The following is a 13870-nucleotide window of genomic DNA, read 5'->3' as shown; positions in this document are numbered from 1 at the left end:
CCCCGCTTTAATCCACAGTCATTTCTAGACCCAGCTCCCCTCACATTTCTCCCCCAACCTTCCTTATGGCTCAGCCTCTGCTGTTCACGTTGAATGAAACTTCTGCAGCCGGGTGAACCCCCCCCCCCGACACTCCCCTCCCTCTAGACTACCCCCAAGCTCCCGTCCCGCTCAGGAGAGCCCGGTATCGGGGGGATCTGATAGTCGGAGGGGGTGTCACTAAAAAGAGGGGGGCAGGGATCACAGAGGGATCCCCCAATCCAATGCTCACATGCAGCCAGCCTCCCCCTTTCACAATGCCTGGCTCTTTGGGGAGAGGGGCGTGCGCGGCAGACAGCCGTGCCACGGGGCACCCCTGCCCGAGGAGCAACGTTAGCCATGCCCTTACCTTTGTGCCGGATGCTCCGCTTCCAGTCCTTGGCGGTCTCCCTGCCGCTGACGAACTGGAACTCGTTAGGGGTGAGCCACTCTCCCCGGTACCGGATGGAGGGTCCTTTGCTGCCCTGGCATAACTTATTGATGTAGAGCAGCGCCTTGTTCTCCCCGCACTCCACCTCGATGCAGGGCTCGCCGTTGTCGAAGAAGGGCTGGAAATCCGGGATGGAGGAAAAGCGCTCCAGCATCAGGTCCTCGGGGAGGCGGTGATGGGGGTGGTGGGTCTCGTGGAAGCCCAGGTAGGCACGGTGGTGGTGGGCAAAGATCTGGTCGTAAGCCGGAGGGTGGGGGGTCACCACCGGGATGGCAGCGGCCGCCAAAGGGGCCAGATAGTCAGGTAAGGTCTCCATGGGCTGGTTAAAGGCAGCCAGGGCCATCTCCTCCCTGTCAGGTCGCTCCTTCTTGATAGCAGGCATGGTGCCGCCGCGCTCCCAGGGCGCCCTCGCCTCTCCAAAGCGCAGCGGCTCTGATGTCTCCGGCGCAACTTGCCCCCGCGCTGGCTGGAGTTTGGATGAAACGCGCCAGCAGCGGCAGCCGCAACAGCAGCACCTTTGGCTCTCGGGGGCCGGAGGTGGCGGGTAGCATCCCCCGGGGGAGCCCGCTCGCAAATCTCCGCGGCTGGGTCCCCAGCACAGCTGCCCAGGATCCCTCTCCCACCGAGCGGCTAATGCACCGTAGACCCGGGAGCCGCTGGGCTGCTCACGGATCTGCCCCTCCGGACTAATACCTGACATCTTGGCGCGGTCCCTGCTGCCGTAGACATTATTTTGGTTTAAAACACTTATTGATCCCCCCCACACACACACACACATACACACCCCCTCCCCGATCGACCCACCTTCCTACCACGCGGGAGGATTCCCCGCCACACGGCCCCGCGCCAAAGGAGACCGGGCTCCTCGCTTTTCTTTATTTAATCATGACAATTAAACCCCGCAACCCCTGCCCTCCCCTGCTCTCCCTCTTCCCTCCCCTCGCTTGCACAAACTGGACAGCGCCGTGGCTCCCAACGCGCCCTCCCCCGCTCCCCACTAGTTTGACCAGGCAAGAGAAGAAGTTTTTTTCGGGGCTGCCCCGCTTTCCCCGGCAAGCTGCAGAGCCGTTGCCTTTGCTCACGGCTTTATTAATGACCGGTCCTTACTACGATGAGAGTCCATTTCCCCTCCTGGCCAGAATCCTCATCATTAAAGACCAACTGTGTCACCACCCTCCTAATGGGATGCTGCCGCTACATGGCTTGTCCCCCCCCCCCCCCAGCGCACTGCCCCTGTCCCGTAGGTCCCTACGTGTGGCGGGCGGGGGGCTCGGGCTCCCCCTCGCCCCCGGGACAGACAGGGGGAGAGGATCTCAGGAGTCACACGGTGCAGTTCGGAGACTGACCAAACAAGATTTCCCCTCGCCGCCGCTTCTCTAACTTAGCCCATTTAAACAGCACAGGCGTTTACACACACACACACACACACACACAAAAGAGTGGGGGGGGGAGCAGCAAGCGCTCACTCCTGGAGAGGGGGGTTAGCGACGGACGACAGGCTGGCTCCATCGCCCCAAACTGAGCGTTTTTCAGCCAAAAGGGCGTGGGGCTGGTTGCACATGCCTGGTGCCACCTTGGAAAGTCAACATGCAGCCGTATGAATGAATGGGGGGGATGGGGGGAGAAGGGAGGAAATCCTCTGGGCACTTACTATGTTAAAGGAGGGAAGACAAGGAGGAAATGCACACTGTACATCGTATATTCATTTTTCTCTAGATCTCTATCTTGATACACACTCTCCAGTTTTACACTTGTTCTTTTTAGAGACTCTATCGCGAAAATCTATATCCTGTAAAGGGAGGTTAGATCCTTCCTTCCCCATGAGGCAAGGGGCAAGAGACTTAATATAAATTAACCTTAATATAAATTAACTGTGAGTCATGCTAGTCATGCCATGAGTTCTTTCCCAACTGTGCAGTCTCTGGGAAATAGCTACAGGAGAAGATTATGACTGAGGACCAAGTAACTTATTTGTTAGGGTAAATGTGTCTTGTACAGGATGGAGCAGGTTCCCTATACTGGGGTGCAAAGAGGCAGTGGGGTGCACTAAACCAGAGAGCCTAATGAGGACAGATGTGCTGTGATGGAATAAGTGATCAAGAAGAGAAAACAATCAGAAATGATCAGTTTCCAGCATTCTACATTAAATATGCCCAACAAGTCTTGCAAGGTCAGTGACAGAAGGCAACAACTCCCTGAACCTAAACCCCGCCTCAGTAACAAACACTCTACACTTTCTATCTACATATATCCTTGTATTGGGGGTGGAGGGCTGAGGGGTAACCCCAGATTAAACGTGCTCTGCTACCAACAGGATGTGTATTCATTACTAGGACAATCAACCATCAGCAGAGTTAAGGGGGATAAGTGGAGCAGTTCCTAAACAATAATCATCCTTTGCACTTGTGGAATGTTCTTTAATTGAAGGATCTCAAAGCACTTCACAGACTTGGGTGAATTAAGCCGCACAGCACACCTGTGCGGGAGGTGCCATTATGTCCATTTAACAGATGGAAAAACTGAAGCCCAAAGAGGTCAAGACTCAGACAGTGAACCCCTTATTGGCATGAGGGAGCAATCTACCCGTGCAAGTAATCAGTCCCACTGTAACTGCTCACCAGTGCGGGTAAAGGGTATATATTCTGGCTCTAAGTGAGATAGCCCAAGATCTCATGGGGGTGTTTCGACCCTGTTGCTCACAGCGAATAGTATCATGCTCTGTGGGTAATGCCCTATAATCAATGGATACTTGTGTAGAAAGAACCACTCCACCTAATTAAGGGTAGCAGGTTCTGTCTGATGGTGTCTCAGTGGTAGAACTGGGGAGGGAACCGGAAGCGCTAGATCTCAGTTTCCTCTTGGACCTACTTGACCACAAGCCTTGTTCATAGGTTAGTGCTGCAGTTTGTTCCCCAAATATGCAAACTCTGGAACAATTGTCACTTCTAGTTCTAATGCAGAGGGCAGATTGACAGAGCCCTGAACCCTCTCGTCTAGGCTCTTGTGCTGCCTCACTTTGCTCTTACGTTCTCCGATTGCTCCAGAGTGCTGAGAAGAAATCATGACTGCTATTATCACCAAACAAGTTGGGGACAGTCAACCTGAAAGAAGCACTAGGAAAAGCTGGAGTTTTCTATGAAACAACAGAAGAGCATCTCAGAGTGGCGTTAAAGGCAGGGCGGCCATATTTTTGAGTACAAACATTGTGGTGGAACCCTCCAGCAGGAAATTTGCTCTTGTCCCCCTGCAACACCTTCTTGCCACGTAGGCTTGGCTGATCTGGAATTGCAATTAGCACACCGCAGCGCATTGAAACCACGTCTCCATGATTCCTCCAGGAGGGCGCACAGGACTACCCCCTCTTTACAGCTCCCAGACCCTGCTGACCCAACTGCCCTGAATTCACACTTGAATACCCTGCCTAAGAGCACAAATGTGTTGCCATCCATCCAGACAGCCCTTAGCAAACAGCTGTGATGAAGCCCTCCTTCATTCTGAGACCTTTTCTTTACCTTAAAAAAAAAGTTGGCTTGTCAAGGGGTTTTCCCAGTACTTTCCCTCACTTTTCATCTCTGCAGAACTGAATTCAAATCTGGGGTTAGTCATAAGTGAAATGAATGTGGCAATCTCAGTTCTAGCCCCTATATGGAAAGACATCGATAGGCAGATGTCTATCTGCTCATGGGTGTTTCATTCCTGGAAGAGCCGACATTGTTGCAGGCCACAACTGAAGTACTTTGGTTGTGTTGTGCAGAGGCGCAGCGGGGCTTTGAGCTCCCCCACACACCTGAGGTGTGGTGGCAGCACTGGGGGAACCATGCTTCCTGCCTGTCCACACTATAGCCCGTCCTATCAACCTCTCACTCTCACAAGCACCATCATTGACTACTGGATGAATCCTTCTGACCTCCTCCCCAGCTCAACTAAAGCACAAGAACACCGGCTGGAGTCCAACCGTCTGGATGGCTGAGTTCAACAGCGGGACGCCTGATGCTGCTCAGCTCTGGCCTCCACAGAAGAATTCTCAGGGATTAGTGTAAAGAGATTCACCAGATCAGAAAGATATTGACAAATTCACACACACCAGAACAACACAGAGAACCATATACAAAGAAGGCGCAACTTGCAAATGCTAAAACTAAGAAGCTGGGAAATATTTGGAAGTCTGGGGGCAAGATTCATCCCTGCTGGGGCCGTGATTCATCCTGTAAACCCCATGCATCAGTGCGGGGTGCCGTGTGCAGGAGGGATTCGTTCCTGGAGCAGGGCAGGTAGTGTTTACACTGTTGGCATCATCCCAGGTTTAACCAAGTGAGGTTAGCTTTAAAAGGATGGTCAGAGCTCCATAGGGATCCTGCTGGCAGAGGCTGCCTGAGGATATGCTGAATCAGGGAATCCTCCAGGTACAGCTCACTTTTGGGGCTGCACTAACCAGCTCTGGTCTTGCAGTGGAGTAGAGGTTATGGGTGCCTTGCCTCCTGCAATCCCCACTCAGGAGGCTCTGGAGTGGGGACTGTCTTTTTGTTCTGTTTGTACAGCACCTCGCACAGCAGGGTCCTGGTCTATGACTGGGGCTCCGAGATGCTACTGCAATACAAATATTATTACATTTTCCATTGCCAGGATCCCTGCATTCTGGAGTGTATCACTTAGGGCTGAATCAAGCTCAGGGTCTTTTATTTCTGTCTCAGATCAGAAGTGCCAGACAAGTGCAATGTATTAGCTATAGTGTAGACCAAGTTATGAGAAGAGATGGTCTTGTGCTTAAAGCACAGAACTGGAGGCAAAGAGATCACTGACTGTCACAGACTTCCTGCGTGACCTTGGGTAAGTTATTTATATGCACACAGCCTCAGTTTTCCCATCTGTAAAATGGGGATAATACTTTCCTTAGTTTAACTGGTTGTTATTATTTCTTTGTATTACAGTAGTACTTAGTCTCCAGCTGAGATCAGGGATCCATTGTGCTAAACCCTGTACACAGACATAGTGAGAGAGAGTCCCTGTCATTAAATAGACGAGACTGACAATAGAGTTCGAGCGGAAACAGAGGCACAGAGGGGTCAGTGATGTGCGTGAGTTCACAGATTAGGTTACTGGGATAGCTGGGAGTAGTACCCAAGTCTCCCAACTCTAATAATTCCTATATAGCACTTGTCATCAATAGACCTCAAAGCGCCTCCCAATCTGTAAAGCATTTATCCTCACAACACCCCTATGAGGTATGGCAGTGCTATTACCCCACTGCATAAATGGGGAACCGAGGCACAGAGAGGCTAAGTGACTTGCCCAGGATCACACATGATGGCTACAGCAGAGCAGGGAATTGAACCCGAGTCCTAGGACAGTGCCTTAACCATGGAGCCACACTTTCTCCCCAAAGGGAGTTGTGATGCTTACATCATTAATGACTGTGAAGTGCTCTGAAACCTTTGGATGTGAAGTGCTGGAGAAAGGCAGAGTATTATAACCATTACCCATATTTATCCCTGGAGTTGTGACTCAAAGAGATATCAACAACTTCTCTCCTTCATTCCTCTCCCCAGGTCGCCTCCATAAAATTACCTTGATAGTATCAAGTACGGGAAGCATATGTTTGTCCCCGAAACATGCTATTGAATTGCCCTGAGTTTCCTGAAAGAGAGGAGCAAGACCAGTCCAACCACCATGACACCATTTCCTGAGCCAATCAAGCTTCTGCCTGCCCCAGAGGACATCAGGCTGCCTACCAGCCAAGACGCTAGGCTTTTTATCTTTTGTTGCATGCCAGGTGTAGCCCTGCCATGTGATGCTCTGTGTTCACTGCAGCATGCGAGCAGTCCAGCAGAGCTGCCGGAGTCACGCTCAGCGGGATCAGTACTGGAGGTAATGTTAGCCTCAGGCCAGACTGCTTCATTAGGGGAGATATTTTGACAGCCGGGCAGCAAGAGCAACAGCAGGCAGGGCAGGAAGGGGGTGTGGAGACACTGAGAAGGGTTCTGCTGTTCAACCTCTTTCCCCCCCCCCCCCGCCCACACACACACTGGGGAATGCTGGGTTTTACCCTTTTCAATCCATTTGAGACAGTGGTCAATCTTTTACATCAACTTATTGGAATGAAAAAGAATCACTGATGGATACAATTAGATGTTTTTCTTTCCTGTTTTCTGAAAGAGGGTCAACGCTGACGTGAGGTTACTGCACCAACCTGAACCTGTACACTGCAAACGCCCCCGACAACACACATTTCACTCCGATTGTGCATTTTCCATACTTTCCCAAGAACAGCCTGGTACAGCATGTGTGGCATAAGGAGATCTCGCCTCATCAAGCTTTCTTCACACAACACCTCCTCCAAATTCGCCTTCCCTAGAAAAGTCATCTGTAAGCCAGGAGACTTAACCCAAAGACTTAGGCACTCCCAGCTCTGAGAGAATAAAGTGGAGGAAGGAGGGCTGTGATTTATGTGAAAGCCATGGATATTATCTCTAAATTATCTGCTCCCTCCCTCTAAATATCCAATAACTCCCCATTCAGGGCATGCATTTCTCCCCCCACACCCTGGATAGTTTGCATTATCATTTACTAGGTATATTGACTTATGTCTGCAGTCTTGAGAGCCTTGCATTCCATTAGACAATGCCACACACTAAGAATTCCACAGTTAGAGCACCAGAAAGTTGGGGTGTATTAACAGCATAGCCGTGACTCTGTGGGTGCTCTGGGCTGGAGCACCCATGGGGAAAAAGTGGTGGGTGCTGAGCACCCACCGGCAACCCTCCTATCAACTCCTCTCTTTCCCCCAGTGCCTCCCGCCTGCCTGGAGGCCTCGCTGATCAGTGCTTCCCCCTTTCTCCCTGCGCCTCCCTCCCGCCACGATCTGCTGTTTTGCGGCTTACAGGAGGCTCAGGAGGGAGGGGGAAGAGCGAGGGTGTGGTGCGCTCAGGGGAGAGGGCGGAATGGGGAGGGAAGAGGTGGAACAAGGGCAGGACCTTGAGGAAAGGGGTGCGGTGGGGATGGGGCTTGGGGCAGAGCCGGGAGTCAAGCACCCCCCAGCACATTGGAAAGTCTGCACCTATGATTGACAGAGCGCTATCTTTGAAAAGTGCCACAGGTGGGCATGGACCCGTGCAGACATATTAGCAGACAAGAGGTCTGAGTCTCCTCTCTTGCATACTGATTTAAATCAAGGATAACTCCACCGAAGTGCAGCTACACTGGGGGAAGTGGGGTCAGAATCACGCCCGAGGTCTCTATCTCAAAAAGATTAGCATCAAAGGTCATGATCCTGCTTCCATTAAAATTTCCACTGACTTCAACAGAAGCAGGAGCAGGCCCCGACTTTATTGTACAGTATCAAGCAGCAAGTGAAAACCTACCAAATGACATTTATCAATCAATCAACTCAAGTGCTCCTTCTCAGCCAAGTTCTTTGAGAGCAAGGAACGTGGCCACATTATAAGTTGTCTGTGTGATGTCAAAGACTTTTATAACAGACACCAGTGGAATAAGGAGCCCCATATTAAGGCCAACATTACATTAGGCATTGTCTCTGAACAATCACTCTTGTTGAAAGAGCCTTCTCCTCTACAGCTCCGGCCACATGCCATGCTAAAATGCATCTTTTCTCCCTGGCCAGTGGCACTCTTTTGCTGATGTTGTGTATTATTCGCTTTGTAACTGCACTGAGACACGCCGGATATCAAAGCTGTGATACAAGAAAATAAAAATAAAAAGCCTGCTTTTTTTTCCCTTTTGTTTCAAATTCTCACACTTTGTGCCACTCTAATTTGTGCCATTACTGAGGAAAAACACATTGTGTCAAAAGACCGTGGCAGAAATGGTCACAACGTGTGAATCTGAAGCTGGATGCTGTCCCAACGCTTGTAGCTCACTCACCCCACTTTCCCTTCCTCCTTTCCTAAAATCACGATAACAACAGGATACACAGGCAGCTGCGTATAGCTGGAAGCTATTGCTGGGTTAGGTCAACCAAAAGTGAGTGAATGTCAGTAAGAAGATAATATTAAACAACCTGTCCAAATTAGTATCATAAAAGGACAAGTCGTGACATCCTCCTTAACACACTCTCACACTCACACACATACACACACACCATAAAAGAACAAGTCACGGCATCCTTCTTAACACACATTCTCACACACACCGACACATTCAGTGGTCTTGTCTAGACAAGGATAAAAAGTGTGCAGTTAGAACACGTTAGCTAGCACATTGTAACTTTTGTGTTGGAAGAGCTGAGTGTAGACATGGTAGACTGCTTTTAACATGTGCTAAACTGGTCAAATGAAAGACTGTGGGGAGCTTAACTTGACCAGCTTAGCACATGTTAAAGGACACACTGCTTGGTCTAGAGTAGACTTTTCAAACGTGCCAGAGCTAACGTTCTAGCAACACACCTTTAAATCCTAGTGCTGGGCTATCCTGTTTTTGTGCTGCTTATAAGTATGTAAGTTTAGAAACTGATATTGTTAAAGTGGTACAACCTCTTAGTAGCTATGGGAATAATCTACACTGATAAAAGCACCTTTATACCAATATAACTGCATCCACACTAGCAAGTTGTGCCACCCTAACTATATCCACTTCTAAACCAATATGGTTATAGCAGCTCAAAAGATGTGTGTGGGTTAGCCCCTAACCTAGACAAGGCCACAGACACACTCCTAGAAACACACAGACATTCTTTTCTATATAAGTATATGGATACCACATTCAGACATTCACAAGGATACACATGCAGACAGTGTCACACACATGCAGAATCACACACAAATACACGTGCATACTCTCATGCAGAAGGCTGCTGCAACAAGAATTAAGGTTCAGAGAGAAGGAGGGTATAATGTTGTCCTTAATATGAGGCTCCTTAACAACAGCACCAGTGTCTGTTAAAAAAGTCTTTTATATCACACAGCCAACTCACAATGTGCCCAGATTGCTTGCTCTCAAAACCCAAACTTGTACACACACAGAGAACCACACCCGCTCACATGCAAACATTCATTCACACCTCCAAGATCTGGCACAAGGGCTGGGCCAAGTCTAGGGGTGATCATGGTTAGTTATGGTTTGTTTTTCTTTTCTTTTAAATCTTACTTTCCCAGAAGACAGATTTGTTCAAGTAAACCTGTTGCCATGGCTACGGTGCAATGAAGAGCTTTAATCAAACAAAACTCTGATAAGATGTAAGAAAAGAATAACGCAAACACAACAAAATAAAAGGAATTTCCAAAAATATGTAAACAGGCATTTAAACATTTGAACTTCTGCCCACGATGATCTGAGTTCCGTGTGTGTGTATTGACTTCTATTTGTTTCTTGGACTACAAAACTTTAACTTTTCTGCATTTGATCCTTTTAAATACCAACATTGTTTAGTAAAAAGAAAAGGAGGACTTGTGGCACCTTAGAGACTAACAAATGTACCTGAGCATAAGCTTTCGTGAGCTACAGGTCACTATCGGATGAAGTGAGCTGTAGCTCACGAAAGCTTATGCTCAGATACATTTGTTAGTCTCTAAGGTGCCACAAGTCCTCTTTTCCTTTTTGTGAATACAGACTAACACGGCTGCTACTCTGAAACCTAACATTGTTTAGTGTTATACTTGCTGGATTCGCCTCCCCCCCCCCGTTGCTTTCTTTATTTTACGGTACATCTACACTGCAAGTTAAGGTGTAATTGTAATGCAGGTAATTTAGTTTGCATAGGTGACAATAGCAGGGAAGATGTCGCAGCATGGGCTAGCAATGCAAGTATATATTCAGGGTCCCTGGTGGGCATGTACTCATGAAGCTAGCCTGTGCTGAAGTCCCTGCCGCTGCATCTGCGCTGCTATTGTTATCCATTCTAGCTATATTAAAACTAGCACAGGTATGCCTAGCCACACTACAATTACACCTGAAATTAAGCCGCCAGCCTGAGAGGCTACCTGATGTGACATGGTATCAATGTTTGGCTTTCCTGGGTACAGTACTAGGGCAGACTGGGGTGGAAAGGCAGAAGAAAAAGCACTTAATTTAGTCTTAGCTGATGCTCATCATTGTGTATATGTTGATGTTCGTGAGGATTTGTGTATGTCTGTGCGTATGTACACCCCCCTCATTAGTGTTTGCATATTAATGTGCATGCACCTCAGCGGAGTATTTATTAAGAGAAATGTCTAGCAGAGTGAAAGTAGCAATCTCTTTAGCTAGGCTTTTATACTGTCACCATGGTATCTGAGTGCCTTGGAAGTGGCAGTCAACAATCCAGAGTCCTAATTCCTGGCTATTCTGCCTCCTTGTGTGACCACGAGCCAATCACTTAGCTTCCCTGGGCTCAGCCTCCTCCACCTGTCAAATGGAGATACAATTTCCCTACCTGTGAGGCACAATTCATTACATGTTTGCAAAGTGCTTTGACATCCTTGCACAGGAGGTGCCAGAGTAGGGAAGAGAACGGAGGTGGACTCTTCATTCTGAACATACATCTACAATGGAGCTGGAGGTAGAATTTCCAGCACAGGTTATTTTTACCCATGCTAGCTCTGATCAAGCTGGCACGCCGAAAACAGAAGTGTACCTGTGGAGGTACAAGTGGCACGATCATAGTTGGGCCAGCTAGCCCATCCCACCGCTGCAGCCACACTTCTATTTCGGCACGTGAGCTTGCTCAGAGTTACACCTTCCGGCTCTGGTATAGATGTACCCTTACAATTGGAAAGGCTTAGAAGTCAAGGGCACATAGCCTGTTTGCCCCGGAGTTTAAAAAGCTGGGAGAGGGGTAGATAAAGAGGGAGGGACATAATTTCCGCATTGTACCCCCTGGGATGCTCATTTTCCCAGCAGAAGCCAGGATGTGGAGAAGGAGAGAGGGTCGAATATTCACTGCCATGCCCTTGCAGTTCGTCTTAAGGGCAGAATAATGCTGGGGCAGATCAGAGTGATGCAGTGGATGGGAAGGGATGGGAGGAAGGTAGTGGAGGGGGGTCAGTATGCTGTAAAAGCTCACCTCAAACCATACCAGGGCTAGGGCATCTGTGGAAGAAAATCACCCATCACATTTCCAGTTCCAGAGATCAATCATCCCTACACATTTAGCGGTTAAAACTGGGAAGAAAACTCTGGGGAAATTCAGCCACAGTGGTTTGAAAAGCTGTCAGCATCTCTGCTCTGTACCACCCCAGACACATACCCAGACCCCAGGGAAAATAATGAGCCTTCGTGTCCCAAGGTTGTACATCTCTAACTTTTTATAGAGGGATTGTACTAGGGGGTTACTGCCAAAGAAATGCTTGGTCAGTGCCCTCCCTTGTTAGGTGACTGCAGTTCAGACATTGTCGATGTCCACATGGTTCCTCTGTCACACACTGTCAAAGCTTCTCTGTGGCGTCTCTCTTTTGACAAGGCCCCCCAAGCAACATTTGGTTCCTTCTTGGCAGAGATGCCATACTTTCAGAGAGCAGTTTTTTCTTTTTCTTTCTGCCTCTTTTTCCCCTCCCTCTCCTCTGCTAGAGGTTACGTATGCCAAGGATCACATTCAAAGCGACATGGCCACTGAACAGTTCTCTTGCAAACCTTTAGAAAGAAAAGGAGGACTTGTGGCACCTTAGAGACTAAATTGGTTAGTCTCTAAGGTGCCACAAGTCCTCCTTTTCTTTTTGCGAATACAGACTAACATGGCTGCTACTCTGAAACCTGTAGAAATGAACTCTGTCATCAAATGCGGCAGGACAACCTGGGATGCCCAACCTCCAATACGTCGGCTTGAAAGTGACCTCTTACTGGCTGTCCTCGTGACTTCACTGGGTGCATGGGCTGAAGTTCCCTCTTTGCCGTACCACACCAAGCGATGGTGTGTGCATGCACAGTGCAAACCTGGCACAAACTACACAGGTGCTGCCGTCACAAGTCACATATTGGCCCCCTGACATGCACTGCGCACACATGAACACACATGTAGAGTATTAGAGCTTGGTCAAACACGGCAAAAACTATGCTCACACAATTGCTCATGGCCCTTCTGTTTGATCATGCTCAGGTCTCCCTTTAATGACTGTCTGGGAATGTTTGGGGCATGGCTGATTTTCATAGGAATACCTGCATTACCCCAAACTAGGGGACTAGTGAGCAAACAAGAGTATTTTCTATTCACTGTCGGCGTAGTTCTCCAGTTTTCTCAGGTTCAGTCCTCCAATCGGAGCAAAAGCAAGTGACTTGTGACCAATCACATCCTGCAAATGGCAAATTCTGAATTCTCAGAGCGAGTAACTTTGATGACCGATGCATGAAATCGTTCATCCAAACTATTTAGCAAATGCTCACAAATAACTAATCTATTCACAGAAGTAGAAAAGGGCCTTGTCTGTCACATGACTTATTTACAACTGCCAGCTCTATTCTGCACACAGACATCCCACACAAACCATAGTTACCCATTGCACAAACATGTGTGCTGCACTCACAGTGCCCGCACAAGCATGTACACATTACATACACACAGACTCATGTACACATCACATACATTGCCCTAAATTAAATCTAATAAATGCACTGTAAAGACTGACCAAGTTTAAAAGGCAGGTTGCAAGTATAATGGGGAAAAAAGCATTTTGAAAATTACGCTATTCTTATAGGCCCTAACTCTAGTCTGTTATCTATAGCACAGAGTTATTGATGGCTACCGATAAGAACATGGAAGGAGTTGCAATAGTGTAGTGACCAGCACGTACACAGCAAAGCAGTGACAGACCGGCACTGAGAGTCACCAGCTGTTAGCCATATCCATATAAAGACGCACAGGCCGGCACACAAAATAGACACTGCATAAAAAAGAGAGTAGGTCTCCCATATTTTGTGCACTGAGAAAGCCTGGAAGAGCTAAAATATCAAACCCACACTCCGTGTATATCAGGTTGTGAGCTACAGTCTGCTGAAATATAAGCCCAGCTTTATGGGAGCAGTCATCAGAATTTCAGTCGCTAACATTTCAACCATATGGTGGCCTGCGTCCCATCCCCAGCAGACTAACAGATGTGCCAACAGCTGAAGGGGCAGGGAGCTCTGTCTTCAGGTTCCATCACGTATTTCATCTTTCACTAGGCAGGAAAGGCTTGGGACTAAGTTAGAGCCGTCTTATGGGGGGTGGGAGGAGGGGGAAATGGTCACCCAGGCAGACTTATCAAACCAACTGCCAATACATCAAACATGCAGACATTTCTTACATGTGCCGTGCATTCAGGAGCAATGTGATTTTAACCATGTACTGTGGGATCAATGTTAAAGCAGCATTGACACTAAAATCAAATGTACAACATAGTTTAAATACACAAAAGACACTCAGATCTACCTATCCACCCACTCTTGAAGTTTTTCAAGGTGCCTGTATATAAGCACTTTAAAACACAATGCTGATTAAGA

General features: G+C 48.3%; 1 protein-coding gene and 1 long non-coding RNA gene across 8 annotated transcripts in view; one reads left to right on the top strand and one right to left on the bottom strand.

Annotated features, from left to right (window-relative positions):
- SAMD11 (sterile alpha motif domain containing 11) overlaps positions 1-13870 on the bottom strand; it is a 217826-nt gene that overhangs the window by 178170 nt on the left and 25786 nt on the right. For 2 of the 7 annotated variants that reach the window (XM_084651905.1, XM_084651903.1), the window contains exon 1: positions 389-1218. The exons of 1 other annotated variant lie outside the window; for it this stretch is intronic. In XM_084651905.1, coding sequence (XP_084508031.1) covers positions 389-1169 — 781 coding nt within the window. In that variant the 5' untranslated portion in view covers positions 1170-1218. Of the gene's footprint in view, positions 1-388; positions 1222-13870 lie in introns of those variants that run through there. 4 more of the 7 variants (XM_084651904.1, XM_084651898.1, XM_084651902.1 and 1 more) reach the window with 3 other exon arrangements.
- On the top strand, positions 509-7390 carry LOC311532916. The gene is made up of 3 exons (XR_014714471.1): positions 509-626; positions 2468-2639; positions 6016-7390. It is a non-coding gene; the product is annotated as an uncharacterized lncRNA (long non-coding RNA).

The sequence above is a fragment of the Lepidochelys olivacea genome (assembly GCF_965140295.1).
Source record: "Lepidochelys olivacea isolate rLepOli2 genome assembly, chromosome: 18".
NCBI lineage: Eukaryota > Metazoa > Chordata > Testudines > Cheloniidae > Lepidochelys > Lepidochelys olivacea.
This window is presented reverse-complemented; position numbering and strand designations above follow the sequence as displayed.